The 27,069-nt window shown below is 61.2% G+C and overlaps 2 protein-coding genes and 3 long non-coding RNA genes across 5 annotated transcripts; all 5 read right to left on the bottom strand.

Annotated features, from left to right (window-relative positions):
- Positions 1 to 142: 142 nt before the first annotated feature.
- On the bottom strand, positions 143 to 2,482 carry LOC148161286 (testis-specific Y-encoded protein 1-like). The gene is made up of 3 exons (XM_088020829.1): positions 1,813 to 2,482; positions 484 to 561; positions 143 to 253 (listed from the first exon to the last, which is right to left on the bottom strand). The coding sequence occupies exons 1-3, from the start codon at positions 2,323 to 2,325 to the stop codon at positions 143 to 145; spliced, it is 702 nt and encodes a 233-aa protein (XP_087876955.1). The 5' UTR covers positions 2,326 to 2,482.
- Positions 2,483 to 2,584: 102 nt separating this feature from the next.
- On the bottom strand, positions 2,585 to 4,272 carry LOC148161285 (uncharacterized). The gene is made up of 3 exons (XR_015767681.1): positions 3,843 to 4,272; positions 3,497 to 3,711; positions 2,585 to 3,395 (listed from the first exon to the last, which is right to left on the bottom strand). It is a non-coding gene; the product is annotated as an uncharacterized LOC148161285 (long non-coding RNA).
- Positions 4,273 to 15,804: 11,532 nt separating this feature from the next.
- Positions 15,805 to 17,040, bottom strand: LOC148161284 (uncharacterized). The gene is made up of 3 exons (XR_015767687.1): positions 16,917 to 17,040; positions 16,724 to 16,815; positions 15,805 to 16,017 (listed from the first exon to the last, which is right to left on the bottom strand). It is a non-coding gene; the product is annotated as an uncharacterized LOC148161284 (long non-coding RNA).
- A 161-nt stretch (positions 17,041 to 17,201) lies between these two features.
- Positions 17,202 to 19,541, bottom strand: LOC148161283 (testis-specific Y-encoded protein 1-like). Its single transcript, XM_088020835.1, has 3 exons — positions 18,872 to 19,541; positions 17,543 to 17,620; positions 17,202 to 17,312 (listed from the first exon to the last, which is right to left on the bottom strand). The coding sequence occupies exons 1-3, from the start codon at positions 19,382 to 19,384 to the stop codon at positions 17,202 to 17,204; spliced, it is 702 nt and encodes a 233-aa protein (XP_087876961.1). The 5' UTR covers positions 19,385 to 19,541.
- A 102-nt stretch (positions 19,542 to 19,643) lies between these two features.
- LOC148161282 (uncharacterized) lies at positions 19,644 to 21,331 on the bottom strand. Its single transcript, XR_015767683.1, has 3 exons — positions 20,902 to 21,331; positions 20,556 to 20,770; positions 19,644 to 20,454 (listed from the first exon to the last, which is right to left on the bottom strand). It is a non-coding gene; the product is annotated as an uncharacterized LOC148161282 (long non-coding RNA).
- Positions 21,332 to 27,069: the final 5,738 nt, after the last annotated feature.

Raw genomic sequence — 27,069 nt, 5'->3', positions numbered from 1 at the left:
TCCTGCAGGAATGGAAAATTTAGGAAAGCCTCTCAACGGCCTAGCAACCAATCCCTCTCGGCCTCTCTCCCTCTCAACCTCCCCGCCTCTCTCCCTCCGAGGCAGGGTCCCGGCCCTGCCCCCCCCGGGCCCCCCCCCCCGCCTACCTCCCCTTCCGCTCCCAAGGGCCCCCTGCCCGACCCCAGCACCCTCGAAGCTCAAGCCCACTCTTACCGGCAATGCTAAGGTGATACTCCTTAATGATCACTTTGTTCTGGAAGTAGGGGTTGTTCTCAAAGAAAAACATCAACCTGCAGCGGTACTTAGGACGGCACAATTCCTCCACCTACCCCGCCGGAGGAAGAGGAGGGCACGTGGGAACGTGTCCTCTACGTATCCGGGGCTGCTTGCCTGGCTGCCGCTCCTAACCACTATGCCGGGCCCATTCCTGCTCAAAGCCCACTCCCACCGGACCTCCCCCAGCCTCCGTCTCCCAGGACTGACCTCCAACTTGGTCATGAAGCTGAGCACGTCTCTGCCCTGGTCACCCGTCACGGCTGATATCTTGGGGTGATTCAGGATCTGCTTTGGGTCAAGGAGTCTCGGCAGCCCTTGCTACGGTACGAGAGCCAGGAGCGACCCAGCCCTTGCCGGCTGAGAGCAAGAGACCCGGACAGTGCATGTGCAGAATCACCAGGCACGGCCGGGCTCCCAACGTCCTCATCTCCTGCCCTATCTTCCCACCTGCTCAACCCTGGGGAGTGCCTTGGATTCCAGCACCTCAGAGGCTGCCGGCACCCGACAACAGGGGAAGGCCAAGGGCCTGAATGCTCTCCCTTCCCACGGGCCCCTGGCCTGTGCGTGTGGCCTGCAGGCGGTCACTTCTTTGGATGCCTGGATGTGCTCCCTCCCACGCTCACGTCTTCTTTGCTTGTGTGTTTGCCTGAGGTCTGGTAACTTTGAGGGGCCTCCTGCGCCCAGGAGGGGGCCGCTCGGCTCACGTGGAGCACGGCTGCACACCCACGGCCCAAAGGCTGGTCCTGGCAGAGTCAGCGAGTGAGGGAGGGAAAGGAGTAGATGGGGGCGGGAGGGAAAGCAAAAGAGAGACAGGGACACAGAGACCCCACACCGGGAGGAACGGACAGAGGGGGAGGGCACAGAGGACAGAGCGAGGGGGCGAGCGAGGACACAGAGGGGGAGAGCCTGGCAGGGAGGAAAGGTGCATGTAGGCGCCTGAGCCTGGGGCCTCGGCCTGGCTGTGTGGGGCTGGTGGAGACAGGTTTGCAGCACCCCGGCAGCGCCGTGTCTGGGTTCCCGCGGTCTGCCGAAGCGAGGCGGCCCACTGACTGGCTTGGCAACCCGCGTGCGGACGAGATGGTGGGTCTGCCCTGAACTCTTTGGAAAACCACGCAGGGTCTGAAGGACAGGGAAGGGGTTCGGGCAGCCTCCCCGTTTGCCCCATGTCCCAACAACGGTTTCCTTCCAATAGGTTTTCTGAGCCAAGTGGGATTTGGGCTACACTACTTGTCGAAGGCTGTTGACCCGTGTTCCCTGAACCCCGCAAGCCTGCTGGGAGAGCTGCAGCCCCAAAGCTTCCGCCTGCAGCTTCTGATCACACACGGTCTGGACAGGTCTTAGCCCCTGCGTTCTCACGCGCGCCCCGATCCGCCTCCTTCTGCTGTGCATTATCGGGACCGTGGGCCCACTCCCACCTGGGGAAGGGGGTTGGAACCCTTCCCCTCAGCGCCCATGGCCGTGGCCGTGGTTCTGCTGCTGCCCTCCCCCCGGTGCTCCTGCACAGCAGCCAAACCCCACCAGCCGGAGGAAGGATACGGCCTGGGCCCAGAAGCCAGGGATGCACTGGATGATGGCCCTCCGGCGAGCCAGGTGAGAACTCCGCTTCTGATTCACCCTGAGCTTGTGCCGCACGTAGGCCCTGGTAGCTTGGGCATCCAGAGAGCTGAGCGCTAACTGCACAACCTCCAGCGCGGCCAGCGGGGCCCCGGCTGGCTCTTCCTGCGGCAGCTCCTGCAGCTCCTCGTCCTGTTCTGCTTGAGTCACCTCCCCGTCTTCCACGGCCACGACCTCCATCACCGCCATGATATCCTCCGCCACCAACACCAACTCCTCCCCCGGGGCGGCCTCGCCTCTGCGCTGCCGGTTTTCAGCCTCCAGCGCAGCCTCTACCACTATGCCCCCCCAGCCTAGGGCCTGCGGCGCCCCCGCCTCGGCCCGGGCGCCTGCCTCCCCACCGGCCCCCGAGTCGTCACCGGCCCCTCCGCGGACTAAGCTGGTCAAGGATTCCGGAGCAGCCCCGTCGTCCCCGGACGGCGCCTCGCTCTCCATGGGGCCTTGGACCCCAACCGCGACAGCCGCGGAAGGTAGGAGCTGGGGGGGCGAGCACGCGGCGCCGGCAACCGCCGAGCAGTTGAAGCTCTGGCGCCCACGCTTCGAGGCGGGCTCCTACCGGAGAATGGGGGCCTGGCGGACGCATGCGCACAAAAGCCTGCGGACTCGCGGCGTCTGGGTGGCGTGGGGGTGGCGCCCCCGGCACGCATGTGCCCTTGGCGGGATGTTACCACCCCCCTCAACCCCTCACGCCCAGGATGCTGAGCCGCCCGCGTGGTCCAACCAGCGGCACGGCGGTGGGCGTGGCCGCAACCAGCCCCGCCCCGCCCCTCCCGGGAGCCCGCCCTCTGCTTCATCTCCTCAGGGGTGGCGTCCGGGCCTGGACCGTGGCATTTTCTTCGCTGACACCTACCAGGCCATTCCCGGGAGTTCCCTCGTACCACCAACCTCGTGTTCACACTCTCATCCGTTCCACTGGGAACACGCTGCTGGCACCGGGAAATTCACAGCCAGCCGCTCAATAGGGTGGCCCCCGCCGCCCGGGAACCTCACCCGGCCCCTTCTTAGTCACGCCGGGGGAAGCCCTGCACTCATTAGCTGGTGCTCCAACCACTGCCACATGGCTGTCCACAAGGCTTCCACCCCTTTCGCCGCCCGGTGCGGGAGGGAGCCAGGAGGCGGCCCAGGAGGATCCAGCACGCAGGCTCGTCCCCGCCCCAACGACCCGCCTCTCCTAGAAAGAGAGGAACCGCACACAGATCATTGGCCTGGCATGAGCAAGGAGCCAAGGTCCGAGGCCACCTCCGTGCTCACACAACCACTGGCACAGCCCCAGTCAGTTCCGGGATTGGGACTCTATGGCATGCTAATGGGCGGGCCAGGTAGCCTAAAGAGTAACTCTGCCGGGGGCCTGGGTGGCTCAGTCTTTAAGCTTCTGCGTTTGGCTCAGGTCATGATCCCAGGGTCCTGGGATGGAGCCCCGCATAGGGCTCCGTGCTCAGCGGGGAGCTTGCTTCTCCCTCTCCCACTCCCCCTGCTTGTGTTTCTTCTCTCGCTGTGTCTCATCTCTGTAAAATGAATAAATAAAATCTCAAGAAAGAAAAAACGGTAACTCTGGGGGTGTTCTTTCGTCAAAGCCACTGGTAGGATTGGTTCCCACCGTACTTACCTCTGCCTGGCCCTTCCTCTTTGCTTTCTCCCTCCTTGTCTGACCTCCGCGTTCCCTTTTCCTGGGTCTTTCTTCCCGCCTCACCATAACTGCCAGGGATGTCCGATCTCCAGCATAATGGTCCACGGAGACAGCTTTAATCCGCCTTGCTGAAGAGCTGTGGCTGTCTTGGCTGCCCCAGCTCTGCTGCAAGTTCTTCCTTGGTCTGTCTGTCCCTGAGTGGAGTGCCAGTCGGGGAGGGGATGGCAAAGTGAGCATTGGCGGCACACCCTGCCCATTCTCAGCTACCCACAAGGCCATTCTCGACACTCCCGCACTCCATGCCGGTCCCTGCAGGGAGGCGTACCGGAATATGGAGGATGTAGGGCGCCTTGGGTGCCAGGAAGGCCCAGTGGGTGACGGCAAGGATGAGGCGTTGGTGTCGTATCGTGGGAGGGCCTCAGGTACAGAAGAGGAATGTGTCGGGCCGCCCGTGACGGGAGGGGTGGTTTTGAACCGAAGGAGGCAGGAGGAACACGCTTGGGGTGACGTGCAGGGTTCTGGATGGTAGGGCGTCAGCGTTTCAAACTCTACTGGTCAACGCAAACCAGGGACTTTGCAGGGATGACAACGCCCGGCCGTCTGCAGGGGAGAAGCACAATTATCTGAGACTGTCCCTGACTCAACCCAGTCTGTGGGTTTACTGCTACAGTCCAAACTGAATTTGGTCTTGTATACATGCCCAGGACACTAGAGGAGCGTCCTGAGTAAATAGTGCACCCAAAACAACGCATCATGGAGATCGAGAAGCCTGGGGGGCGGGGGGCCGGACAGGGAGCGGGGGAAGAGCGGGAGCGGCGCGGAGAAGGAGAGGAAGAGGGAGGGTGGACAGAGGGAGAGGAACAGAGAGGGAGAGGTGGGGATGCGAGGGAGAGAGGAGGGCAGAGGAGGAGGCAGGCCTGGGGACAGGGTGGGCGGGGGAGGGAGAGAGGGAGCGAGGACGGGCGGAGTCTGGACGGAGGCTGAAATCTGTACATTGCCAAGCCCACAGGCTGACAGCAAACATTCCCTCTTGGACGTCAAGAGGAGATCTGAAAGCACCCGTGGACCTTCAGACAGATCCCACTCGGTCATGCGGGGTTCGGTGGAGAGTTAAACCTCAAAGAAATGAAGTGAAGGGCTCCACAGAGGTCTGCGGGAAACCCTCATGCCCACGACTGACATGTACGACTCGGGAACGTCAGAGAGAGGTGGGGCAGAGTTACTCACGTAGCAGTTCCACGAAGACCTAACGTGACAGGGTTTGGAAGTTGCCCGACAACCCTGACTCTGCCCATCCAAGGAGCACTATGTGCGCCTAGCGGAAGACACGCGCCGAAGAGACGCCCAGGTCACTGGGCAAAGACACATCTCTCGGCAGTCTACAGAGGTGGGACTGACGCACCACACACTGGGGATCCTCAGGGAGAGGAAGAGCCAGCCTCCCCTTCGGATGCATGGAGGCCAGAAGGCAGTATGTGATAGGTTCGATATGTTCAGAGAAAAAAGTAGTATAACGTGCAGGCCATGTTCGGCACCAATGACTCAGAAAATTTTCACCAGACAGAAGGTGCAGGAGTGGGAGGGTGAGCCCGTGGCTCGGAGGGGGGGGCTGGGCGTGGAATGGAGCTGGCAGCCGGGGCTCTCTGCTGAGGAGGGTCCGGCCGGCCGAAAGGAGGCGTGTCCGTGATTCCGCTAAGTCAAGCTGCTAGCCTGAAATAAGGCATCCCCCTAAAGTACACCATAACCAACACCAGAGCAGGTTTTGCCTATGGAAATCCTCCGCGTTGCCTATGGGGCCCCAAAGGCAAATGCGTCCAAGGAGGCATCCGTGTGCGTACCTCTGCTGAGCACGCACAGACCTGTATCTTGGAAGCTGGAGTGTGCCCTTCCGTGGATTCATGAGAGACAGCCAGGCGCAGGCCCCGGGCGCCTTTCGCCAACCATGTCCCTGGTATCGACAGACCCGGGTCCCGCCAGGCTAAGGTGTTCACTCAACTGGGTGTGGGGAGAGCCCCGACGAAGGTGCGTGCAATGTAGATGCGGTAAAGCACTCTGGGGTACAGGAGTTTTCTTCTCTGAGTGCCCAGGCTCTTGGCCGCGTCGCTTCGAGGAAGGAAGAGGCAGACCAGACGAAGAGCGCTGGGCAGCAGGGAAAGTTTTATTCAGCCGGAGGACAAAGCTCCCCGAGAGTGTTCCCGGGTTCCCATTCAGACTTGGGGGTTCTTTTGAGCTCTTTCCCGGACGTTGAGATTGCGCCCCCTGTGGATTACTCGCCAAGGTGTGCCAGTCAGGATTTGGAACACGCCCACGTCTCCGGTGCTGATGGGTCTTGTGGGCTGACATCTGGAGACTAAGTGCCTCAGGTTGTGACAGCGACCGATATTTCATGGTTAGTGGCTTTGTTTTGGGTCGTCCTGCAAAGGTCCCCCCCTGCAGAGGCTGCCAGACAGAATGCCATCGTGGTCTTGTCTGAGCGTTCACACGGGAATTCTGCGTGGGTTTGTCTAAGCTGTCCCGGCACCCTGCTTTCCTGTTGGGGACCCTGGCCCCGAAGGCCTCAGCGTCCAATTGAGTCCTGACATCTGGGGCTCCCTGATCTCCCAAAGCTTCCCCCCCAAACCTCGCCTCACCCTTCTCTCCGGGCCGTGCCCCAACATCACGCCTTTACGCGAGCGCTGGTGCGAGATGCTCCGAGTGGGGGACCCTGTGCCCACCTCTTTCCCCGAGCTTTACATCCTCTGCCAGTCCCTACCAAACGGCACATGCGTAGAGGACTACCCTGCGGTCCCCCGAAATGGCCCAGGCTAGGACCCCTTCAGACCATGCGCCAACATGGGATCTGACCTGCTCCCGCTGCGGATTATGAAGTCACACTTTCTTCTGAGCCGCGCAAGCAGAGCCAGGGGCCAACAGGCGCGTACACCGGCATTACCAGACCAAGCAGCTGAAAGGAAGGGCCCTTCGGTGGCTCAGTTGGTTAAGCCGCTGCCTTAGGTTCGTGTCATGATCCTGGAGTCCTCGATCGAGACCCACGTCGGGGGGGGGGGTCCCTGCTCAGCGGGGAGTCTGCTTCTCCCTCTGACCCTCTTCGCTCTTGTGCTCTCTCTCATTCTCTCTCTCTCAAATAAAACAGTAAAATCCTATAAAAAAGGAAGCTGAGAAGACCGATCTCCCCTGCAGCCGGAGAGAGCCAAGCCTCCCTCCTAGAGCCTCAGGGGCCTCCGCCCACTCTCTAAGGGGCAAGGCTAGATCCTACAGATCATCAATTCCACAGGCTGACGCCGGACAGGCGATCGGTCCTGCATAATGAAAGGGACAAGAAGCATCCTTGCAGTTTGCCTGCCGAACGCTCCTCCGGGAAAGAGCCGCCGCAATTCCCGGAAGTTGTGGAGCGGGGAGCCCCACGGGGAGGGCCGCGGTCGGGGACAGGAAGGTTAGTATCGCCCTATCAGGGTCGGGGCTACTGCCCGTGCAGCCCTCTTAGCTGGGGATGGAGAAGAGTGTCATGGGGCGAACGCTGACATCTCCCCACTGTGCTGGCAGCAGATTCAGTCCTCTGCCAGCATCCCTAGGCCCAGGCGTCCCAGGCCAGCAGATGCCGGCCTGGGGGAGGAGCACCCCAGGGGCTCACCTCACCGCCTCCCAGGTGCGGCTTGCGACACCTACTCTCTATGCTGCGGGTCTTTCCATGGACCTACGCACAGAAGGCTAAGGGATATCAGCCCCAGAGTCATCATGGGACAGAGAGCACACGCGAGGTTGGCCCGGCCCTTACACTTAGCAACCGTGAAACCCTGTCCCTCCCCTCTCTCTGCACCCTGGCCTTAGGGAAATAGGGGGCTAGGATCCTGGGGAAGCATGCGTGCGTCAGTGTGTGAGTGTCAAGACATGTGAGTGAAGAAGCCTTTGGATGCGTCAGTGAGTGAGAGTGTGCCTGCGTGAGGACTGAGTGGGCGTTTGTCAGGGGCGGTGAGTGACGGAAGGAGTGTGTATGTGGGGGGTGCCTGAGAGTGAGTGTGTGTGTCAGTGTGTGGGAGTGCCTGAATGAGTGTGTGGGGGTGTGATTGTGCACCTGCTTGTGCATCTGAGAGTGTCTGTGTGTGTGTGTGTGTCGGTGTTCCCCACAAACGAGAGCCTCGCCCGGCGCCTGAATGAATGTCGTCTTCCTACCTTCCCACCTCCCTCTGTCGCCTCTCCCACCGTCCCTCCATATGCCCTGACCCACCCTCGCTATTACTGTGGCTGGTCCTGAGAGTCCAACCGTGTCAGCAAGAGCCTGTGCGCGTTCCAAGGCATGAAGAGCACCGGCGCTGGGTTCAACGGAGTGATGAACCTGGGTTCTCCCCCGACTCCCCCGTGGCGTGTGCAGTGGATGTCTGAGGACACCCACCAGGGAGCATCCCTGGACGACTGTTTTCTCCATCCAGCGAACGTGGGTCCTGCACCCGGTCGGCCCCGGCTCATCGCTCCTTTCCTTGAACGTCCTCATTTCCCCAGGGAAGAGATGAGCCCCAGGGAGCTGGCCTTGGTCCCATTTCCTCTCCCTGCTCAGCGCCCCCGCACCCCAAGGGAAGGACCTCTGGCCCCTGGGATGCAGTCCCCGTGCGTGTGTGCCCTAGCCCTCTGGGCAAGCATACAGGCCAAGCCATTCCATGGGCTGGCGATGCCCAGGCAGAGAAGTCAAACACCCACACGAGGCCGATGTGCTCAGGCAATCCCCCGACCCCTGCCTCAAAGAGGAGCGCAGGCACGCGAGCGACCCCGGGCGCGCGCACGCACACACACACACACACACACACACAGGCACACACACGCTCACCCACACACACATACACGGACATTTGACTTTGTTTTTCAACCTTTTAATATTTTTCCAGGGTTCCTGGCGCCTCAATCTGCCGATGTTTCGCCCCGGCAGAGGACTTCAGTTACTTCCCGCGCAGATGGACCGGCCAGACCTTTCGGCTCCACCTCAAGCTTGTGGACTGGCTTCGGTCAAGTGCGATGCTCCCTCCTATTCATCTCAAATTCATGACGCTCCCTGGGAGGGACAGACACACGGACACGCAGACAGACACACATACACACCGGCACAAGGGAGGAGACACCTGGGTACACTCTCCGGGCCATAGGTTGCTTCAGGGTTTGAAGGCCCTCTGCGGGATCCGCGGTCACTCTCCCATGCCACTCCCTGCTGCTGACTGTGATCGCCTTACCTTTCCTCCACCCACGTATTCAACTAATTTGTGCACGCTGGCCAGTGCACTCGGCGCGGCTGGGGGCGGGGGGAATGGAGCTGCCTATGGAAATGAAGGGGTCAACTGTGGTGTCCAGACCCACACAGACAGGTGACGGGGCGGCGGGGTGAGCCTTGGTGCCTGGATACCCAGACATCTGTGCCAAGCGTGGCGGGAGGTAGCTCCGGTGGGCCCACGTGTAAGGCGGTGTTAGGAGAGCTGTGGGTGGGGTTTATGGACTCGGAATGACAATTCCCACAAGTGCAGCTGGCTTTGACTCTCCAGCTCGGCTCATGGAGGCTGCCTGGCCCCGCCTGCCTCAAGCTTCGCCAGGCAGAAGCCGTTTGGCAATGCACTTATCCAGTCTTCCTGTCGCACGGTGATGCCCTTTGGACTCAGGGTCCCTGCGGCGGAGAGTTCCTCAGAGCCTCAGTGTCTCCATTGGTGGAGCCAGGTCCCACGGGCACCATGGTGCACAATTTGGCACCCACACCCCGAGCACCTCACCTGTCCTCCTCTCGGTTCCCTCTCCTGGGGCCTTCTTCCTCACGTAGTACTGCAGGGGTTGGGCCACAGGTCGTCCATGATGATCCGGCAGGGGAAACGGGGCAGGGTTCAGAGGCCCATCCTAAGCTGCCGCCGAACCCAGCGGGGTCCTTCCCGCTGTTTGTCGCAGGGCCCCACCTCAGCTATCCAGCTAGACCCGGCAAAGCTGTGCTCAGAGAACCAGTTGAAGAAGTTAGGACTGGTGTTGTGGTGCCTGCGACTGTAGGCCTCCTGTTCATAATCCTGGTGCCGCTGGATGGGAGTGGAATGTGACGGCCCATACCCTGCCGGAAGACGAGTTTGGGAGAAGGTGGAGGGTATGGAATCGTGTTTGGCCCTCCCTCCTGGACCTGCGACCGCCCATCCTGGCGGCGGCCTCTTAACCACAGCCCTGAGGACACACTCCTTCACACGACTACATTCTGGAAGTAGGGGTTCTGGCCAAAGAAGAGCAGGACCTTGCGGCAATCGTGGGGAACCCTGAGCTCCTCCACCTCCCGGGTGGCAGATTGGGGGAGACGGGGGTGAAACCTCTGTCGAGCCGAACCTCCCCGTCCTGACTTTGGGGATGGATCCCTTCGGCATGCTCCCCTCTCCCGTCCCGCGCTCCCGGCTAAGGCGGCTGTACAGACCTTCAAATCCGTCATGTAGCCAAGGAGGGCGTGATCTTGCTTCCTGATCACGGCTGACATCTGTGGGTGTTTCACAAACTGCTGTAAGTCAAGGACCCTCCGAGGGCTGGAGATGAAAGTGCTAGAACTACAGTGCAAGTCTGGACAGCAGCTGGGCACTGCTTCCCCTCTGCTCCCCCGGGTCATACTCCGTCCACACGGACTGCCTCAATGCCCCCGGGCCCCCTCACGGGATACTGCAGGTCTCAGCACTCACACAGGGGGCTGAGAATCCTCAGAGACAACCCCTCCCGCCCCAGGCCCACCTCCGCAGCTCATCCTCCTCTGCTGACAGCCAGACACAACCAGCTCATCTCCGGACAAGCACACCTTCCTGCCTCAGGCTGAGCAGGTGGGCACTCACAACCTCCGCCTGCCACGTTACCCCGAGGGGAACCTGAGCTTAAGCTGGACCTGTTTTGTGGGAAGACGCCCTGCTGCGACTCCTAATGCCTAATTGAAAGCTGGCTCTCTGGTCCTACACCTCCACTGGACTTCGAGAGCCTCGTGTGACATCAAGGGCAGCCAGAGGCCCCCAGCCCCCACCCCCACCCAGGGCGGGGATGTCCAGGCTGTCCGGATCACCAGGGCATGGGCGTGGCCACCGGAACCCGGGGAGTTGGGGTGGGGCTGGGGGTGGGGGGTTCACCTCCAGATGTATATTGATACTCAACGGCCCCCTCCCTTCGGTACTTCTTGCTCTAGCCCGGCCACATCGGGGTCCCTCCATGACAGCGTCAAGGCTACAGCCTTGGCCCAGAAGCCAGGGATGCACCGCATAAGGGCGCTTTGGTGTTCCAGGGGACGCTGCCGCCTCCGACAACACCTGAGCCTGAGCCCGGAGTAGGACCTGCTGGTTTGTTTCTTAACGCACTCCAGCTCTGACTGCAGGGCCTCTAGAGCCTCGAGCGAGGACGGGATCGGACCCCGCCGCCCCTCTGGCTGTTCTTCTCCTTTCTGCTTCTCCTGCATCTCCTGCGCCCCTTCTTCCTCCTTCTGGCCCTCCTCCCTCTGGTCCTCGTGCTCAGCCTCCTCCTCAGCCCCTTCAGCCTCCTCTCCCTCCTCAGGCTCCTCGCACTCCCCAGCCTCCTCTGCCTCAGCCACCTCCTCTCCAACAAGCTCCTCCTTAGCCTCCTCCACCTCAGCCTCTTCCGCAACAGCCTGCTCCTCAGCCTGTTCCTCCCCCTCCTCTTCCTCAGCCTCTTCAGGCCCCTCCACCTCCTCCTCTTCCTCGGGCTTCTCCTCCTCCCTTGGCTCCTGCTTAACCACCTCAGCCTCCTCCTTCTCAGCATGCTCAGCCTCCCCCTCCTCCCTGTCCACATCCTCCTCCTCCTCGCCCTGCTCCTGCTCAGCCTCTACAGCCTCCTCGCCCTCTTCCTCCACAGCCTTGTCAGCCTCTCCTCCTCCTCCTCCTCCTCCTCACCCTCCTCTTCCTCACCGTCCCCCTCTCTCTCTACTCCTCCGACTCCTAAACTGCCCTTGCCTCCTCTACCTCCTCCGGGTCCTCCGTGGCCTCCTCGCCATCTCCGTCCTCGCCCTCCAACACGGCAAGGTTCAGCACCCACCATAAGACCAGCTCCACCGCCAGGATGGCACCCTCTCCCTCCCATCGCTCCTCCCCTTCCCGAACAGCCATGCCCGCCATCCCCACACCGAGGGACTTCAGCGCCCCCGGCGCGCCCCAGGGGCCTCTATCTCCGGGGACAGCCGCCACGTGACCGGCCCCTTTCCCGACTGAGGCGGGTCCGGGATTCCCTCGCACCCTGCGTCGCCGGGGCAGCTGCGGAGGGAAGGGCTGGAGTTGTGAGCACAGGCCTCCTCAGGTTCCTCCCCAAGCGCAGCTCTGGCACCCAGGGACGGCGACCGAGAGCAGTCTCCTCCCGGAGGCCTCTGGACAATGGGACCCATGCACACAAGGGCCTGGGGCGAGGTGTGCAAGAGGCAGATGTGGCCGGGCCACGCATGCGGCCTTGGCGGGATGGAGTCCCGGAAGCACGCCCAGGACTCAGCCAGGCCCTTGGCTCTAAGCTTGGGCAGGGCGGTGGGCGTGCCCGCTGGCGGCCCCGCCCCTCATCCCACCGGAGCCTGCCAGCCCGCCAGAGAGCCTGCCTGCGTGCCTCCTCCGCGGTGGCCTCGAGCTCCCAGCCCGACCGAACCCCCCTCCCACCCCTACGCCACCCCCCAACACAACCGCCACCCCACCCCCCCTGCCCGCGCCTCCCACGGCCTCGTCAGGTGCGTGCTCTGCCTGGATTTTGTACCGACAAGGCGAGGCTGTCCCTCAACCTTCCCGAATAGACTCCTCTAAGACCCAGGATACTGTGTGCACCACGGGAAGCCTGCTCCAGTGTGCGTGGAAATGGTCAGCCCAGACCCTGGAGTATTCATAGTGCGTTTCCAGGACACAGAGGCCCCGAACCCCTCTGCCGCCTCCGGGAAATATGCCGCTACATTTTGTCCCCGTGCATGCCCTCTGCTGGCCAGGAGGAAAGCGACGAAGAGCATTCACTCCACCCGTCCGACTGTCCTTTCCTCACGCTCTCCTCGCCGGCCTCCTGTCTGACTCTGTCTCCCGGCGCAATTTCTCTGACCCCTGTGGGCACACGGCCTCTGGTACCTAAAGAATTCCGGACAGAAGATGCAGCTGCATCTCGGAGCAGCTCCTCTCCCAGGAAATCAAAGCCCTCTCCCGCTCTGGGACCGGCAGCCACGCCGGTGACCCTCGAAAGGGTGCCAAGCCGGCTGCGCACACGAACACAGCTCACACACTCACACAGAGAACGAGTGTGTTTGTAAGGGAGGACAGAGGGACACATACCTTTCCTGGGGCCAAGAGCATACAGGAAAGGTGACCCAGACGCCCCTCCCTGAAGAGGAAGTCTGACCCAACCCTGTGGAGAGGGCGGCAGGTGGATGCTGTCCGCCGGCACAGTGAACTCAGGGCCCACTCATTGGAAAGCCAGGCGGCAAGCAGCTGAGGACGGGACCCAGGCGACCGGCAGCACGAACGCCCGGCCCCCCACCCCACAGACGGAGCGTCTAATGTTGCATGCTGCCAAAGGCACGAATGCCCCGGTAAGGGGTTGCCAGCTCGTCTGGCCTACAGAGGGGAACGCATCCTCCCTAGCCTTACGTGCTCTGGGCCAGCCGGGTCAGACCGTGAGTGGATCGGCAAGCTGGGCCATCACATACCCAGAGCTGGCCCACAAATGAGGTGAGAGATGCCCAAGTGTGGTTTGAAGCCTGAAAAATGGCATGGGGCTTTTGGTCGGTGCCAAGGCCAGCCTGTCTCTACAGGCATCACCGACAAAAGGGGCTTCTTACACGCCCCCCTGCCCCCGTCTCAGTCAGGAGAACCGTGCACGTGTATACAGGTAGAGTCCCCGACCGGGTCTCCACGTATTTCCACCAGACTGGATTTAATATGCGCCCCCACAGTCTTCGGACCGTGGTTTGCATCCGTTCGCCCGTCATGTGGATGCTGTCCACGTCCACTCCCACTCCCGTGTGACATTCGTGCAATGACAGACGTCTGGCCTAGCCCTTGCCGGGGAGGGAAGGTGAGAGAGGCCACACCACAAGAGGTGTGTGGCCTGGGAAGAGGGTGAAACCCCTAGCTAATTCCCACACCTGGAACCATGTGTTCAATCAGCACAGATGGGTGGTGTGCCTCACAACCGCCTGCCAAATCCCATCCCGCCCCCCTTGGCTTGGCCCCTTTGCGTCTGTGCATCGACACGGGAGACGGACCACTGAAGAACCACGGAATGCACACGAGGCCTGTGTGTCCGGAGGGACGTGGCTGCCCTCGGCCTCTTGCCCCTTTCTCCATCATCGGCAGAGCTAGCAATCCCACAGGCCCTCTCCTTCGCTGACCGGGGCCTACACACACTCTCATACACACGTGTGCACGTGCAAATGCTTGGACACACGACACAGACGCATACGGTCTCGACACACAGGCATGGGCCAGTGGCCACACACCCTCATACTCACACGTGCCTGCAAACACACAGAGACATGCAACACACACTCACGAGGTCATGCAAACACACGCACACGACACACACACACACACACACACACATTCCCGGGCTCGACACACGGGAATGAAGAGGGCCGCATGCACGCACATAAACACAAACCCATGCGGACGGCACCGCTCTCTCTCTCTCTCCCACGTGCGCGCGCACACACACACACACTCACACACACACAATCACCCAAAGCCTGCAAATACACACACAACAGACACCCTTGTGCCACCAATGACACTTACACTCAACGCTCACACGGAAGGTCTCTGGAACTCTTCCATACATACGGACCCCTGTGAAAGTCGCACGCCCAGGTACGCCTGAAAACACACACACACGCAATATGCCCATGGAATAGCACAGACAGCCAGGCGAATTTCTACTCGCCTGCACACACACGTTCACGTGCACTGGGAAACACAAACACCATGCAACACACACACACGGTCCCCGCACACAGGCATGCACATTGACCGCCCAAACACAGACCAACCCACGCATGGCCAAAGACACCCTCAGGAAACAGACACCCAAAATATTTGGTCTCCAGTACACAGACATGCACACTTGCCAGGAACACACACAGATGTGTACATGAAAGATACACACACTCACACAACACATGGAGGTACAAAACATCCCCGACACACAGAAACGCACACTTGGCCACACACATACACCCATGTGTCGCATGCAAACACGCATTCCCATTAAATATAAACACACGGTGCCCGCACAAAGGTATGTGCATGTGGGCCCACACGCGCGCGCGCACACACAGACACACACACACAAACAGACAAGCCATCTGTGTGGAAACACGCAACACACACCAACTCACAAGTGCTATGGCACACAAGCATGCGCACTTGGACACGCACATTAACACATACGTGGGCATGCAAACATGGAAATGCAGCACATAAACACCCTGGGCCCCTACACACTGATGCACACACGTGGCCTCCCAAACACACACACCCATGCGCCTGCAAACACATACTCTCGAAACACACCAAGACACATGGTCTTCGGACCACAGGCATGCACCCTTGCCACACACTCACGTGCGCATGCAAACTCACACACACTGCACAGACACACAAGATCCCCGGGAAAGGGCCATGCTCAGGGGGCCGAACGCACAGGCACACATACACGAACCCACATGCGCTGACACACACCCGAAAGTGTACGTGGGCATGCAACTCCCTCCCACACAACCCACTCACAAAGCCACAGTGCCCAGCACTCAAACCTGCCTTCCGTCACACGTGCTTGGAACTGTCCCCTGTGGGCAGGTGGTGCGGCGCAGGAGGGCTTGGGTCTGCAGGGAGCACAAGGAAATGCCTCCATCTTCTCCTCGGGACACGTGGGTTTTGCAGTGCTCCTGACCGGTTGAACGCATGGGAACCGATCACAGCATGTGGGGCACGCTTCCAGGTAGCAAGGCTATTGGGCCAAGCTCCTCAAGCGGTGTCAATGAGGCGGTGCCTGGAGCCACCAGGCGACGAGGGTCCCGCTCGCCAGGACCCTTCCCCGCCTGTGTGCCCTACCCTAAAGGACAAGGCTCCCATGAAGAGAGGTCTGCCTTTGACCGAGCTCCTCGTAGACCCTACCTAGGATGGGGGGTGCTCTGTCCGCATGCCGAGCCCTGACCTCCACTGCCCTGCCCCCATGCTGAACTTCACCGCCACACATGGAATCCCACAGGCCATGGGGTGGAGGGTCCCACTAGGCTGACTGCCTCCTCCCCATATCCTGGCTCCAAGTACAAACCCACACACAGACGCAAAGAACTTCTTAACTTGTTTATGCCTCTCTCGCCTTCCCCACATAGGTGCTGGATACTCTCCAGAGCGGGCACTGGTGATCCTTTTCACAACTGTGACCTGTGCAGGCAGAGCACCACGTAGATTCGTCCACACATCTCTCACAGCGGTGGTGGCCTCCTCGACGATTTCTTGTTGGTAAGATTCTGATGCTCTGAAGTGGACACGTCCACACAGCTGCCATGCACACGACACACACACACACACACACACACACACACACACACACGTCCACACAGCTGCCATGCACACGACACACACACACACACACACACACACACACACACACACACACGTCAGGGATTCGTGAAATTGCATAATACCAAGGATAGCCGAGGCGGTGTTGAGGGTGTCCTCTGTCCTCGTGGGATCCCTCTTCCAACTCAGCTAGAGCCTCACGAGCCTCCTGCTCAAGGCCCAGTGCCATTCCCTAGAATGGCCGTGTGGCTGTGCGAGGCCACGGGGTGGTCGGGACCGCGGAGGGAAGTTGGGATTCTGGGCACAGGAGCGGGAATGGAAGGAGGCAGCCCCACTCGTAAAGACACACAGGACATCCCCAAATGAACGAACGGCAGAAGGCCTGAGAGGGGGTCGACGGGCACGGGTGAGTGTTCAGAGAAACGGGGTGGAGAAGTCTTCCTTCTCCGGAGTGACCTGGGACATTCCAGCTGCCATCCTGGGGTCCCTGAACGTGCCCGCATGGGCGCACCTGCCTGGATGGGGACCCTGAGTTCCCCGAGGTTCCCCTCTCACCCTGCCAACCGCTCTCTGGGTGAGCTGGGGCCAAGGCTCCCCTGAGCCTCAGTGTCCCCGCCGCCAACCAGCCTGTGTCCCGGCACCTGCCACACACACAAGTCAGGACCCAGCGCCCCCGGCTGCTCACCGACAGGCCCTCTTCTCAGTTCATTCTCTTCGGCTGCCTTCCTGCCTCCGGTAGTACTGCAGGGGATTGGACCACAGGTCTTCGATGATGACCTGGTGGGGAAACAGACTAGCTGAGCAAGGAGCCCGGGCCCCGTTCCCAAGCACCGGGGCCCAGGCATCACCCCGGCGGACGAAGGCCGCAGAGTCCCCACCTCGGCGATGCCGTCAGACCCTGGGGAGCAGGGATCACACAACCAGTTGAAGAAGTTAAGGCTGGTGGTTTCGTGCCTGCGCCTGGCAGCTCCATGTGCATTGTCCCAGAACCACTGCACTGGAGTGGAATGAGACGCCCGATATCCTGCAGGAATGGAAAATTTAGGAAAGCCTCTCAACGGCCTAGCAACCAATCCCTCTCGGCCTCTCTCCCTCTCAACCTCCCCGCCTCTCTCCCTCCGAGGCAGGGTCCCGGCCCTGCCCCCCCCGGGCCCCCCCCCCGCCTACCTCCCCTTCCACTCCCAAGGGCCCCCTGCCCGACCCCAGCACCCTCGAAGCTCAAGCCCACTCTTACCGGCAATGCTAAGGTGATACTCCTTAATGATCACTTTGTTCTGGAAGTAGGGGTTGTTCTCAAAGAAAAACATCAACCTGCAGCGGTACTTAGGACGGCACAATTCCTCCACCTACCCCGCCGGAGGAAGAGGAGGGCACGTGGGAACGTGTCCTCTACGTATCCGGGGCTGCTTGCCTGGCTGCCGCTCCTAACCACTATGCCGGGCCCATTCCTGCTCAAAGCCCACTCCCACCGGACCTCCCCCAGCCTCCGTCTCCCAGGACTGACCTCCAACTTGGTCATGAAGCTGAGCACGTCTCTGCCCTGGTCACCCGTCACGGCTGATATCTTGGGGTGATTCAGGATCTGCTTTGGGTCAAGGAGTCTCGGCAGCCCTTGCTACGGTACGAGAGCCAGGAGCGACCCAGCCCTTGCCGGCTGAGAGCAAGAGACCCGGACAGTGCATGTGCAGAATCACCAGGCACGGCCGGGCTCCCAACGTCCTCATCTCCTGCCCTATCTTCCCACCTGCTCAACCCTGGGGAGTGCCTTGGATTCCAGCACCTCAGAGGCTGCCGGCACCCGACAACAGGGGAAGGCCAAGGGCCTGAATGCTCTCCCTTCCCACGGGCCCCTGGCCTGTGCGTGTGGCCTGCAGGCGGTCACTTCTTTGGATGCCTGGATGTGCTCCCTCCCACGCTCACGTCTTCTTTGCTTGTGTGTTTGCCTGAGGTCTGGTAACTTTGAGGGGCCTCCTGCGCCCAGGAGGGGGCCGCTCGGCTCACGTGGAGCACGGCTGCACACCCACGGCCCAAAGGCTGGTCCTGGCAGAGTCAGCGAGTGAGGGAGGGAAAGGAGTAGATGGGGGCGGGAGGGAAAGCAAAAGAGAGACAGGGACACAGAGACCCCACACCGGGAGGAACGGACAGAGGGGGAGGGCACAGAGGACAGAGCGAGGGGGCGAGCGAGGACACAGAGGGGGAGAGCCTGGCAGGGAGGAAAGGTGCATGTAGGCGCCTGAGCCTGGGGCCACGGCCTGGCTGTGTGGGGCTGGTGGAGACAGGTTTGCAGCACCGCCGCTGCGCCGTGTCTGAGGTTACGCGGTGTGCCGAAGCGAGGCGGCCCACTGACTGGCTTGGCAACCCGCGTGCGGACGAGATGGTGGGTCTGCCCTGAACTCTTTGGAAAACCACGCAGGGTCTGAAGGACAGGGAAGGGGTTCGGGCAGCCTCCCCGTTTGCCCCATGTCCCAACAACGGTTTCCTTCCAATAGGTTTTCTGAGCCAAGTGGGATTTGGGCTACACTACTTGTCGAAGGCTGTTGACCCGTGTTCCCTGAACCCCGCAAGCCTGCTGGGAGAGCTGCAGCCCCAAAGCTTCCGCCTGCAGCTTCTGATCACACACGGTCTGGACAGGTCTTAGCCCCTGCGTTCTCACGCGCGCCCCGATCCGCCTCCTTCTGCTGTGCATTATCGGGACCGTGGGCCCACTCCCACCCGGGGAAGGGGGTTGGAACCCTTCCCCTCAGCGCCCATGGCCGTGGCCGTGGTTCTGCTGCTGCCCTCCCCCCGGTGCTCCTGCACAGCAGCCAAACCCCACCAGCCGGAGGAAGGATACGGCCTGGGCCCAGAAGCCAGGGATGCACTGGATGATGGCCCTCCGGCGAGCCAGGTGAGAACTCCGCTTCTGATTCACCCTGAGCTTGTGCCGCACGTAGGCCCTGGTAGCTTGGGCATCCAGAGAGCTGAGCGCTAACTGCACAACCTCCAGCGCGGCCAGCGGGGCCCCGGCTGGCTCTTCCTGCGGCAGCTCCTGCAGCTCCTCGTCCTGTTCTGCTTGAGTCACCTCCCCGTCTTCCACGGCCACGACCTCCATCACCGCCATGATATCCTCCGCCACCAACACCAACTCCTCCCCCGGGGCGGCCTCGCCTCTGCGCTGCCGGTTTTCAGCCTCCAGCGCAGCCTCTACCACTATGCCCCCCCAGCCTAGGGCCTGCGGCGCCCCCGCCTCGGCCCGGGCGCCTGCCTCCCCACCGGCCCCCGAGTCGTCACCGGCCCCTCCGCGGACTAAGCTGGTCAAGGATTCCGGAGCAGCCCCGTCGTCCCCGGACGGCGCCTCGCTCTCCATGGGGCCTTGGACCCCAACCGCGACAGCCGCGGAAGGTAGGAGCTGGGGGGGCGAGCACGCGGCGCCGGCAACCGCCGAGCAGTTGAAGCTCTGGCGCCCACGCTTCGAGGCGGGCTCCTACCGGAGAATGGGGGCCTGGCGGACGCATGCGCACAAAAGCCTGCGGACTCGCGGCGTCTGGGTGGCGTGGGGGTGGCGCCCCCGGCACGCATGTGCCCTTGGCGGGATGTTACCACCCCCCTCAACCCCTCACGCCCAGGATGCTGAGCCGCCCGCGTGGTCCAACCAGCGGCACGGCGGTGGGCGTGGCCGCAACCAGCCCCGCCCCGCCCCTCCCGGGAGCCCGCCCTCTGCTTCATCTCCTCAGGGGTGGCGTCCGGGCCTGGACCGTGGCATTTTCTTCGCTGACACCTACCAGGCCATTCCCGGGAGTTCCCTCGTACCACCAACCTCGTGTTCACACTCTCATCCGTTCCACTGGGAACACGCTGCTGGCACCGGGAAATTCACAGCCAGCCGCTCAATAGGGTGGCCCCCGCCGCCCGGGAACCTCACCCGGCCCCTTCTTAGTCACACCGGGGGAAGCCCTGCACTCATTAGCTGGTGCTCCAACCACTGCCACATGGCTGTCCACAAGGCTTCCACCCCTTTCGCCGCCCGGTGCGGGAGGGAGCCAGGAGGCGGCCCAGGAGGATCCAGCACGCAGGCTCGTCCCCGCCCCAACGACCCGCCTCTCCTAGAAAGAGAGGAACCGCACACAGATCATTGGCCTGGCATGAGCAAGGAGCCAAGGTCCGAGGCCACCTCCGTGCTCACACAACCACTGGCACAGCCCCAGTCAGTTCCGGGATTGGGACTCTATGGCATGCTAATGGGCGGGCCAGGTAGCCTAAAGAGTAACTCTGCCGGGGGCCTGGGTGGCTCAGTCTTTAAGCTTCTGCGTTTGGCTCAGGTCATGATCCCAGGGTCCTGGGATGGAGCCCCGCATAGGGCTCCGTGCTCAGCGGGGAGCTTGCTTCTCCCTCTCCCACTCCCCCTGCTTGTGTTTCTTCTCTCGCTGTGTCTCATCTCTGTAAAATGAATAAATAAAATCTCAAGAAAGAAAAAACGGTAACTCTGGGGGTGTTCTTTCGTCAAAGCCACTGGTAGGATTGGTTCCCACCGTACTTACCTCTGCCTGGCCCTTCCTCTTTGCTTTCTCCCTCCTTGTCTGACCTCCGCGTTCCCTTTTCCTGGGTCTTTCTTCCCGCCTCACCATAACTGCCAGGGATGTCCGATCTCCAGCATAATGGTCCACGGAGACAGCTTTAATCCGCCTTGCTGAAGAGCTGTGGCTGTCTTGGCTGCCCCAGCTCTGCTGCAAGTTCTTCCTTGGTCTGTCTGTCCCTGAGTGGAGTGCCAGTCGGGGAGGGGATGGCAAAGTGAGCATTGGCGGCACACCCTGCCCATTCTCAGCTACCCACAAGGCCATTCTCGACACTCCCGCACTCCATGCCGGTCCCTGCAGGGAGGCGTACCGGAATATGGAGGATGTAGGGCGCCTTGGGTGCCAGGAAGGCCCAGTGGGTGACGGCAAGGATGAGGCGTTGGTGTCGTATCGTGGGAGGGCCTCAGGTACAGAAGAGGAATGTGTCGGGCCGCCCGTGACGGGAGGGGTGGTTTTGAACCGAAGGAGGCAGGAGGAACACGCTTGGGGTGACGTGCAGGGTTCTGGATGGTAGGGCGTCAGCGTTTCAAACTCTACTGGTCAACGCAAACCAGGGACTTTGCAGGGATGACAACGCCCGGCCGTCTGCAGGGGAGAAGCACAATTATCTGAGACTGTCCCTGACTCAACCCAGTCTGTGGGTTTACTGCTACAGTCCAAACTGAATTTGGTCTTGTATACATGCCCAGGACACTAGAGGAGCGTCCTGAGTAAATAGTGCACCCAAAACAACGCATCATGGAGATCGAGAAGCCTGGGGGGCGGGGGGCCGGACAGGGAGCGGGGGAAGAGCGGGAGCGGCGCGGAGAAGGAGAGGAAGAGGGAGGGTGGACAGAGGGAGAGGAACAGAGAGGGAGAGGTGGGGATGCGAGGGAGAGAGGAGGGCAGAGGAGGAGGCAGGCCTGGGGACAGGGTGGGCGGGGGAGGGAGAGAGGGAGCGAGGACGGGCGGAGTCTGGACGGAGGCTGAAATCTGTACATTGCCAAGCCCACAGGCTGACAGCAAACATTCCCTCTTGGACGTCAAGAGGAGATCTGAAAGCACCCGTGGACCTTCAGACAGATCCCACTCGGTCATGCGGGGTTCGGTGGAGAGTTAAACCTCAAAGAAATGAAGTGAAGGGCTCCACAGAGGTCTGCGGGAAACCCTCATGCCCACGACTGACATGTACGACTCGGGAACGTCAGAGAGAGGTGGGGCAGAGTTACTCACGTAGCAGTTCCACGAAGACCTAACGTGACAGGGTTTGGAAGTTGCCCGACAACCCTGACTCTGCCCATCCAAGGAGCACTATGTGCGCCTAGCGGAAGACACGCGCCGAAGAGACGCCCAGGTCACTGGGCAAAGACACATCTCTCGGCAGTCTACAGAGGTGGGACTGACGCACCACACACTGGGGATCCTCAGGGAGAGGAAGAGCCAGCCTCCCCTTCGGATGCATGGAGGCCAGAAGGCAGTATGTGATAGGTTCGATATGTTCAGAGAAAAAAGTAGTATAACGTGCAGGCCATGTTCGGCACCAATGACTCAGAAAATTTTCACCAGACAGAAGGTGCAGGAGTGGGAGGGTGAGCCCGTGGCTCGGAGGGGGGGGCTGGGCGTGGAATGGAGCTGGCAGCCGGGGCTCTCTGCTAAGGAGGGTCCGGCCGGCCGAAAGGAGGCGTGTCCGTGATTCCGCTAAGTCAAGCTGCTAGCCTGAAATAAGGCATCCCCCTAAAGTACACCATAACCAACACCAGAGCAGGTTTTGCCTATGGAAATCCTCCGCGTTGCCTATGGGGCCCCAAAGGCAAATGCGTCCAAGGAGGCATCCGTGTGCGTACCTCTGCTGAGCACGCACAGACCTGTATCTTGGAAGCTGGAGTGTGCCCTTCCGTGGATTCATGAGAGACAGCCAGGCGCAGGCCCCGGGCGCCTTTCGCCAACCATGTCCCTGGTATCGACAGACCCGGGTCCCGCCAGGCTAAGGTGTTCACTCAACTGGGTGTGGGGAGAGCCCCGACGAAGGTGCGTGCAATGTAGATGCGGTAAAGCACTCTGGGGTACAGGAGTTTTCTTCTCTGAGTGCCCAGGCTCTTGGCCGCGTCGCTTCGAGGAAGGAAGAGGCAGACCAGACGAAGAGCGCTGGGCAGCAGGGAAAGTTTTATTCAGCCGGAGGACAAAGCTCCCCGAGAGTGTTCCCGGGTTCCCATTCAGACTTGGGGGTTCTTTTGAGCTCTTTCCCGGACGTTGAGATTGCGCCCCCTGTGGATTACTCGCCAAGGTGTGCCAGTCAGGATTTGGAACACGCCCACGTCTCCGGTGCTGATGGGTCTTGTGGGCTGACATCTGGAGACTAAGTGCCTCAGGTTGTGACAGCGACCGATATTTCATGGTTAGTGGCTTTGTTTTGGGTCGTCCTGCAAAGGTCCCCCCCTGCAGAGGCTGCCAGACAGAATGCCATCGTGGTCTTGTCTGAGCGTTCACACGGGAATTCTGCGTGGGTTTGTCTAAGCTGTCCCGGCACCCTGCTTTCCTGTTGGGGACCCTGGCCCCGAAGGCCTCAGCGTCCAATTGAGTCCTGACATCTGGGGCTCCCTGATCTCCCAAAGCTTCCCCCCCAAACCTCGCCTCACCCTTCTCTCCGGGCCGTGCCCCAACATCACGCCTTTACGCGAGCGCTGGTGCGAGATGCTCCGAGTGGGGGACCCTGTGCCCACCTCTTTCCCCGAGCTTTACATCCTCTGCCAGTCCCTACCAAACGGCACATGCGTAGAGGACTACCCTGCGGTCCCCCGAAATGGCCCAGGCTAGGACCCCTTCAGACCATGCGCCAACATGGGATCTGACCTGCTCCCGCTGCGGATTATGAAGTCACACTTTCTTCTGAGCCGCGCAAGCAGAGCCAGGGGCCAACAGGCGCGTACACCGGCATTACCAGACCAAGCAGCTGAAAGGAAGGGCCCTTCGTGGCTCAGTTGGTTAAGCCGCTGCCTTAAGGTTCGTGTCATGATCCTGGAGTCCTCGATCGAGACCCACGTCGGGGGGGGGGGGTCCCTGCTCAGCGGGGAGTCTGCTTCTCCCTCTGACCCTCTTCGCTCTTGTGCTCTCTCTCATTCTCTCCTTTCCCAATAAAACAGTAAAATCCTATAAAAAAGGAAGCTGAGAAGACCGATCTCCCCTGCAGCCGGAGAGAGCCAAGCCTCCCTCCTAGAGCCTCAGGGGCCTCCGCCCACTCTCTAAGGGGCAAGGCTAGATCCTACAGATCATCAATTCCACAGGCTGACGCCGGACAGGCGATCGGTCCTGCATAATGAAAGGGACAAGAAGCATCCTTGCAGTTTGCCTGCCGAACGCTCCTCCGGGAAAGAGCCGCCGCAATTCCCGGAAGTTGTGGAGCGGGGAGCCCCACGGGGAGGGCCGCGGTCGGGGACAGGAAGGTTGTATCGCCCTATCAGGGTCGGGGCTACTGCCCGTGCAGCCCTCTTAGCTGGGGATGGAGAAGAGTGTCATGGGGCGAACGCTGACATCTCCCCACTGTGCTGGCAGCAGATTCAGTCCTCTGCCAGCATCCCTAGGCCCAGGCGTCCCAGGCCAGCAGATGCCGGCCTGGGGGAGGAGCACCCCAGGGGCTCACCTCACCGCCTCCCAGGTGCGGCTTGCGACACCTACTCTCTATGCTGCGGGTCTTTCCATGGACCTACGCACAGAAGGCTAAGGGATATCAGCCCCAGAGTCATCATGGGACAGAGAGCACACGCGAGGTTGGCCCGGCCCTTACACTTAGCAACCGTCAAACCCTGTCCTCTCTTCTCCCCTGGCCTTAGGGAAATAGGGGGCTAGGATCCTGGGGAAGCATGCGTGCGTCAGTGTGTGAGTGTCAAGACATGTGAGTGAAGAAGCCTTTGGATGCGTCAGTGAGTGAGAGTGTGCCTGCGTGAGGACTGTGCTGGGCCTTTGTCAGGGGCGGTGAGTGACGGAAGGAGTGTGTATGTGGGGGGTGCCTGAGAGTGAGTGTGTGTGTCAGTGTGTGGGAGTGCCTGAATGAGTGTGTGGGGGTGTGATTGTGCACCTGCTTGTGCATCTGAGAGTGTCTGTGTGTGTGTGTGTGTCGGTGTTCCCCACAAACGAGAGCCTCGCCCGGCGCCTGAATGAATGTCGTCTTCCTACCTTCCCACCTCCCTCTGTCGCCTCTCCCACCGTCCCTCCATATGCCCTGACCCACCCTCGCTATTACTGTGGCTGGTCCTGAGAGTCCAACCGTGTCAGCAAGAGCCTGTGCGCGTTCCAAGGCATGAAGAGCACCGGCGCTGGGTTCAACGGAGTGATGAACCTGGGTTCTCCCCCGACTCCCCCGTGGCGTGTGCAGTGGATGTCTGAGGACACCCACCAGGGAGCATCCCTGGACGACTGTTTTCTCCATCCAGCGAACGTGGGTCCTGCACCCGGTCGGCCCCGGCTCATCGCTCCTTTCCTTGAACGTCCTCATTTCCCCAGGGAAGAGATGAGCCCCAGGGAGCTGGCCTTGGTCCCATTTCCTCTCCCTGCTCAGCGCCCCCGCACCCCAAGGGAAGGACCTCTGGCCCCTGGGATGCAGTCCCCGTGCGTGTGTGCCCTAGCCCTCTGGGCAAGCATACAGGCCAAGCCATTCCATGGGCTGGCGATGCCCAGGCAGAGAAGTCAAACACCCACACGAGGCCGATGTGCTCAGGCAATCCCCCGACCCCTGCCTCAAAGAGGAGCGCAGGCACGCGAGCGACCCCGGGCGCGCGCACGCACACACACACACACACACACACACAGGCACACACACGCTCACCCACACACACATACACGGACATTTGACTTTGTTTTTCAACCTTTTAATATTTTTCCAGGGTTCCTGGCGCCTCAATCTGCCGATGTTTCGCCCCGGCAGAGGACTTCAGTTACTTCCCGCGCAGATGGACCGGCCAGACCTTTCGGCTCCACCTCAAGCTTGTGGACTGGCTTCGGTCAAGTGCGATGCTCCCTCCTATTCATCTCAAATTCATGACGCTCCCTGGGAGGGACAGACACACGGACACGCAGACAGACACACATACACACCGGCACAAGGGAGGAGACACCTGGGTACACTCTCCGGGCCATAGGTTGCTTCAGGGTTTGAAGGCCCTCTGCGGGATCCGCGGTCACTCTCCCATGCCACTCCCTGCTGCTGACTGTGATCGCCTTACCTTTCCTCCACCCACGTATTCAACTAATTTGTGCACGCTGGCCAGTGCACTCGGCGCGGCTGGGGGCGGGGGGAATGGAGCTGCCTATGGAAATGAAGGGGTCAACTGTGGTGTCCAGACCCACACAGACAGGTGACGGGGCGGCGGGGTGAGCCTTGGTGCCTGGATACCCAGACATCTGTGCCAAGCGTGGCGGGAGGTAGCTCCGGTGGGCCACGTGTAAGGCGGTGTTAGGAGAGCTGTGGGTGGGGTTTATGGACTCGGAATGACAATTCCCACAAGTGCAGCTGGCTTTGACTCTCCAGCTCGGCTCATGGAGGCTGCCTGGCCCCGCCTGCCTCAAGCTTCGCCAGGCAGAAGCCGTTTGGCAATGCACTTATCCAGTCTTCCTGTCGCACGGTGATGCCCTTTGGACTCAGGGTCCCTGCGGCGGAGAGTTCCTCAGAGCCTCAGTGTCTCCATTGGTGGAGCCAGGTCCCACGGGCACCATGGTGCACAATTTGGCACCCACACCCCGAGCACCTCACCTGTCCTCCTCTCGGTTCCCTCTCCTGGGGCCTTCTTCCTCACGTAGTACTGCAGGGGTTGGGCCACAGGTCGTCCATGATGATCCGGCAGGGGAAACGGGGCAGGGTTCAGAGGCCCATCCTAAGCTGCCGCCGAACCCAGCGGGGTCCTTCCCGCTGTTTGTCGCAGGGCCCCACCTCAGCTATCCAGCTAGACCCGGCAAAGCTGTGCTCAGAGAACCAGTTGAAGAAGTTAGGACTGGTGTTGTGGTGCCTGCGACTGTAGGCCTCCTGTTCATAATCCTGGTGCCGCTGGATGGGAGTGGAATGTGACGGCCCATACCCTGCCGGAAGACGAGTTTGGGAGAAGGTGGAGGGTATGGAATCGTGTTTGGCCCTCCCTCCTGGACCTGCGACCGCCCATCCTGGCGGCGGCCTCTTAACCACAGCCCTGAGGACACACTCCTTCACACGACTACATTCTGGAAGTAGGGGTTCTGGCCAAAGAAGAGCAGGACCTTGCGGCAATCGTGGGGAACCCTGAGCTCCTCCACCTCCCGGGTGGCAGATTGGGGGAGACGGGGGTGAAACCTCTGTCGAGCCGAACCTCCCCGTCCTGACTTTGGGGATGGATCCCTTCGGCATGCTCCCCTCTCCCGTCCCGCGCTCCCGGCTAAGGCGGCTGTACAGACCTTCAAATCCGTCATGTAGCCAAGGAGGGCGTGATCTTGCTTCCTGATCACGGCTGACATCTGTGGGTGTTTCACAAACTGCTGT

Source organism: Eumetopias jubatus, unplaced genomic scaffold (genome assembly GCF_037043125.1).
Source record: "Eumetopias jubatus isolate StellerSeaLion01/CBP00866 unplaced genomic scaffold, mEumJub1_p1.0 scaffold_258, whole genome shotgun sequence".
NCBI classification, from domain to species: domain Eukaryota; kingdom Metazoa; phylum Chordata; class Mammalia; order Carnivora; family Otariidae; genus Eumetopias; species Eumetopias jubatus.
The sequence above is the reverse complement of the archived record's forward strand: the minus strand, read 5'-3'. Positions and strand labels throughout refer to the sequence as shown.

Bases quoted from the DNA above. Each gene is read 5' to 3' on its own strand.
- LOC148161286 (XM_088020829.1), bottom strand. From the start codon at position 2,325: ATGGAGAGCGAGGCGCCGTCCGGGGACGACGGGGCTGCTCCGGAATCC. The intron at 562-1,812 runs GTATCCTTCCTC...GACCCAAAGCAG, and splicing joins CTGGCTTCTGGGCCCAGGCC to ATCCTGAATCACCCCAAGAT. The intron at 254-483 runs GTCAGTCCTGGG...CCCTACTTCCAG, and splicing joins GCTTCATGACCAAGTTGGAG to AACAAAGTGATCATTAAGGA.
- LOC148161283 (XM_088020835.1), bottom strand. From the start codon at position 19,384: ATGGAGAGCGAGGCGCCGTCCGGGGACGACGGGGCTGCTCCGGAATCC. The intron at 17,621-18,871 runs GTATCCTTCCTC...GACCCAAAGCAG, and splicing joins CTGGCTTCTGGGCCCAGGCC to ATCCTGAATCACCCCAAGAT. The intron at 17,313-17,542 runs GTCAGTCCTGGG...CCCTACTTCCAG, and splicing joins GCTTCATGACCAAGTTGGAG to AACAAAGTGATCATTAAGGA.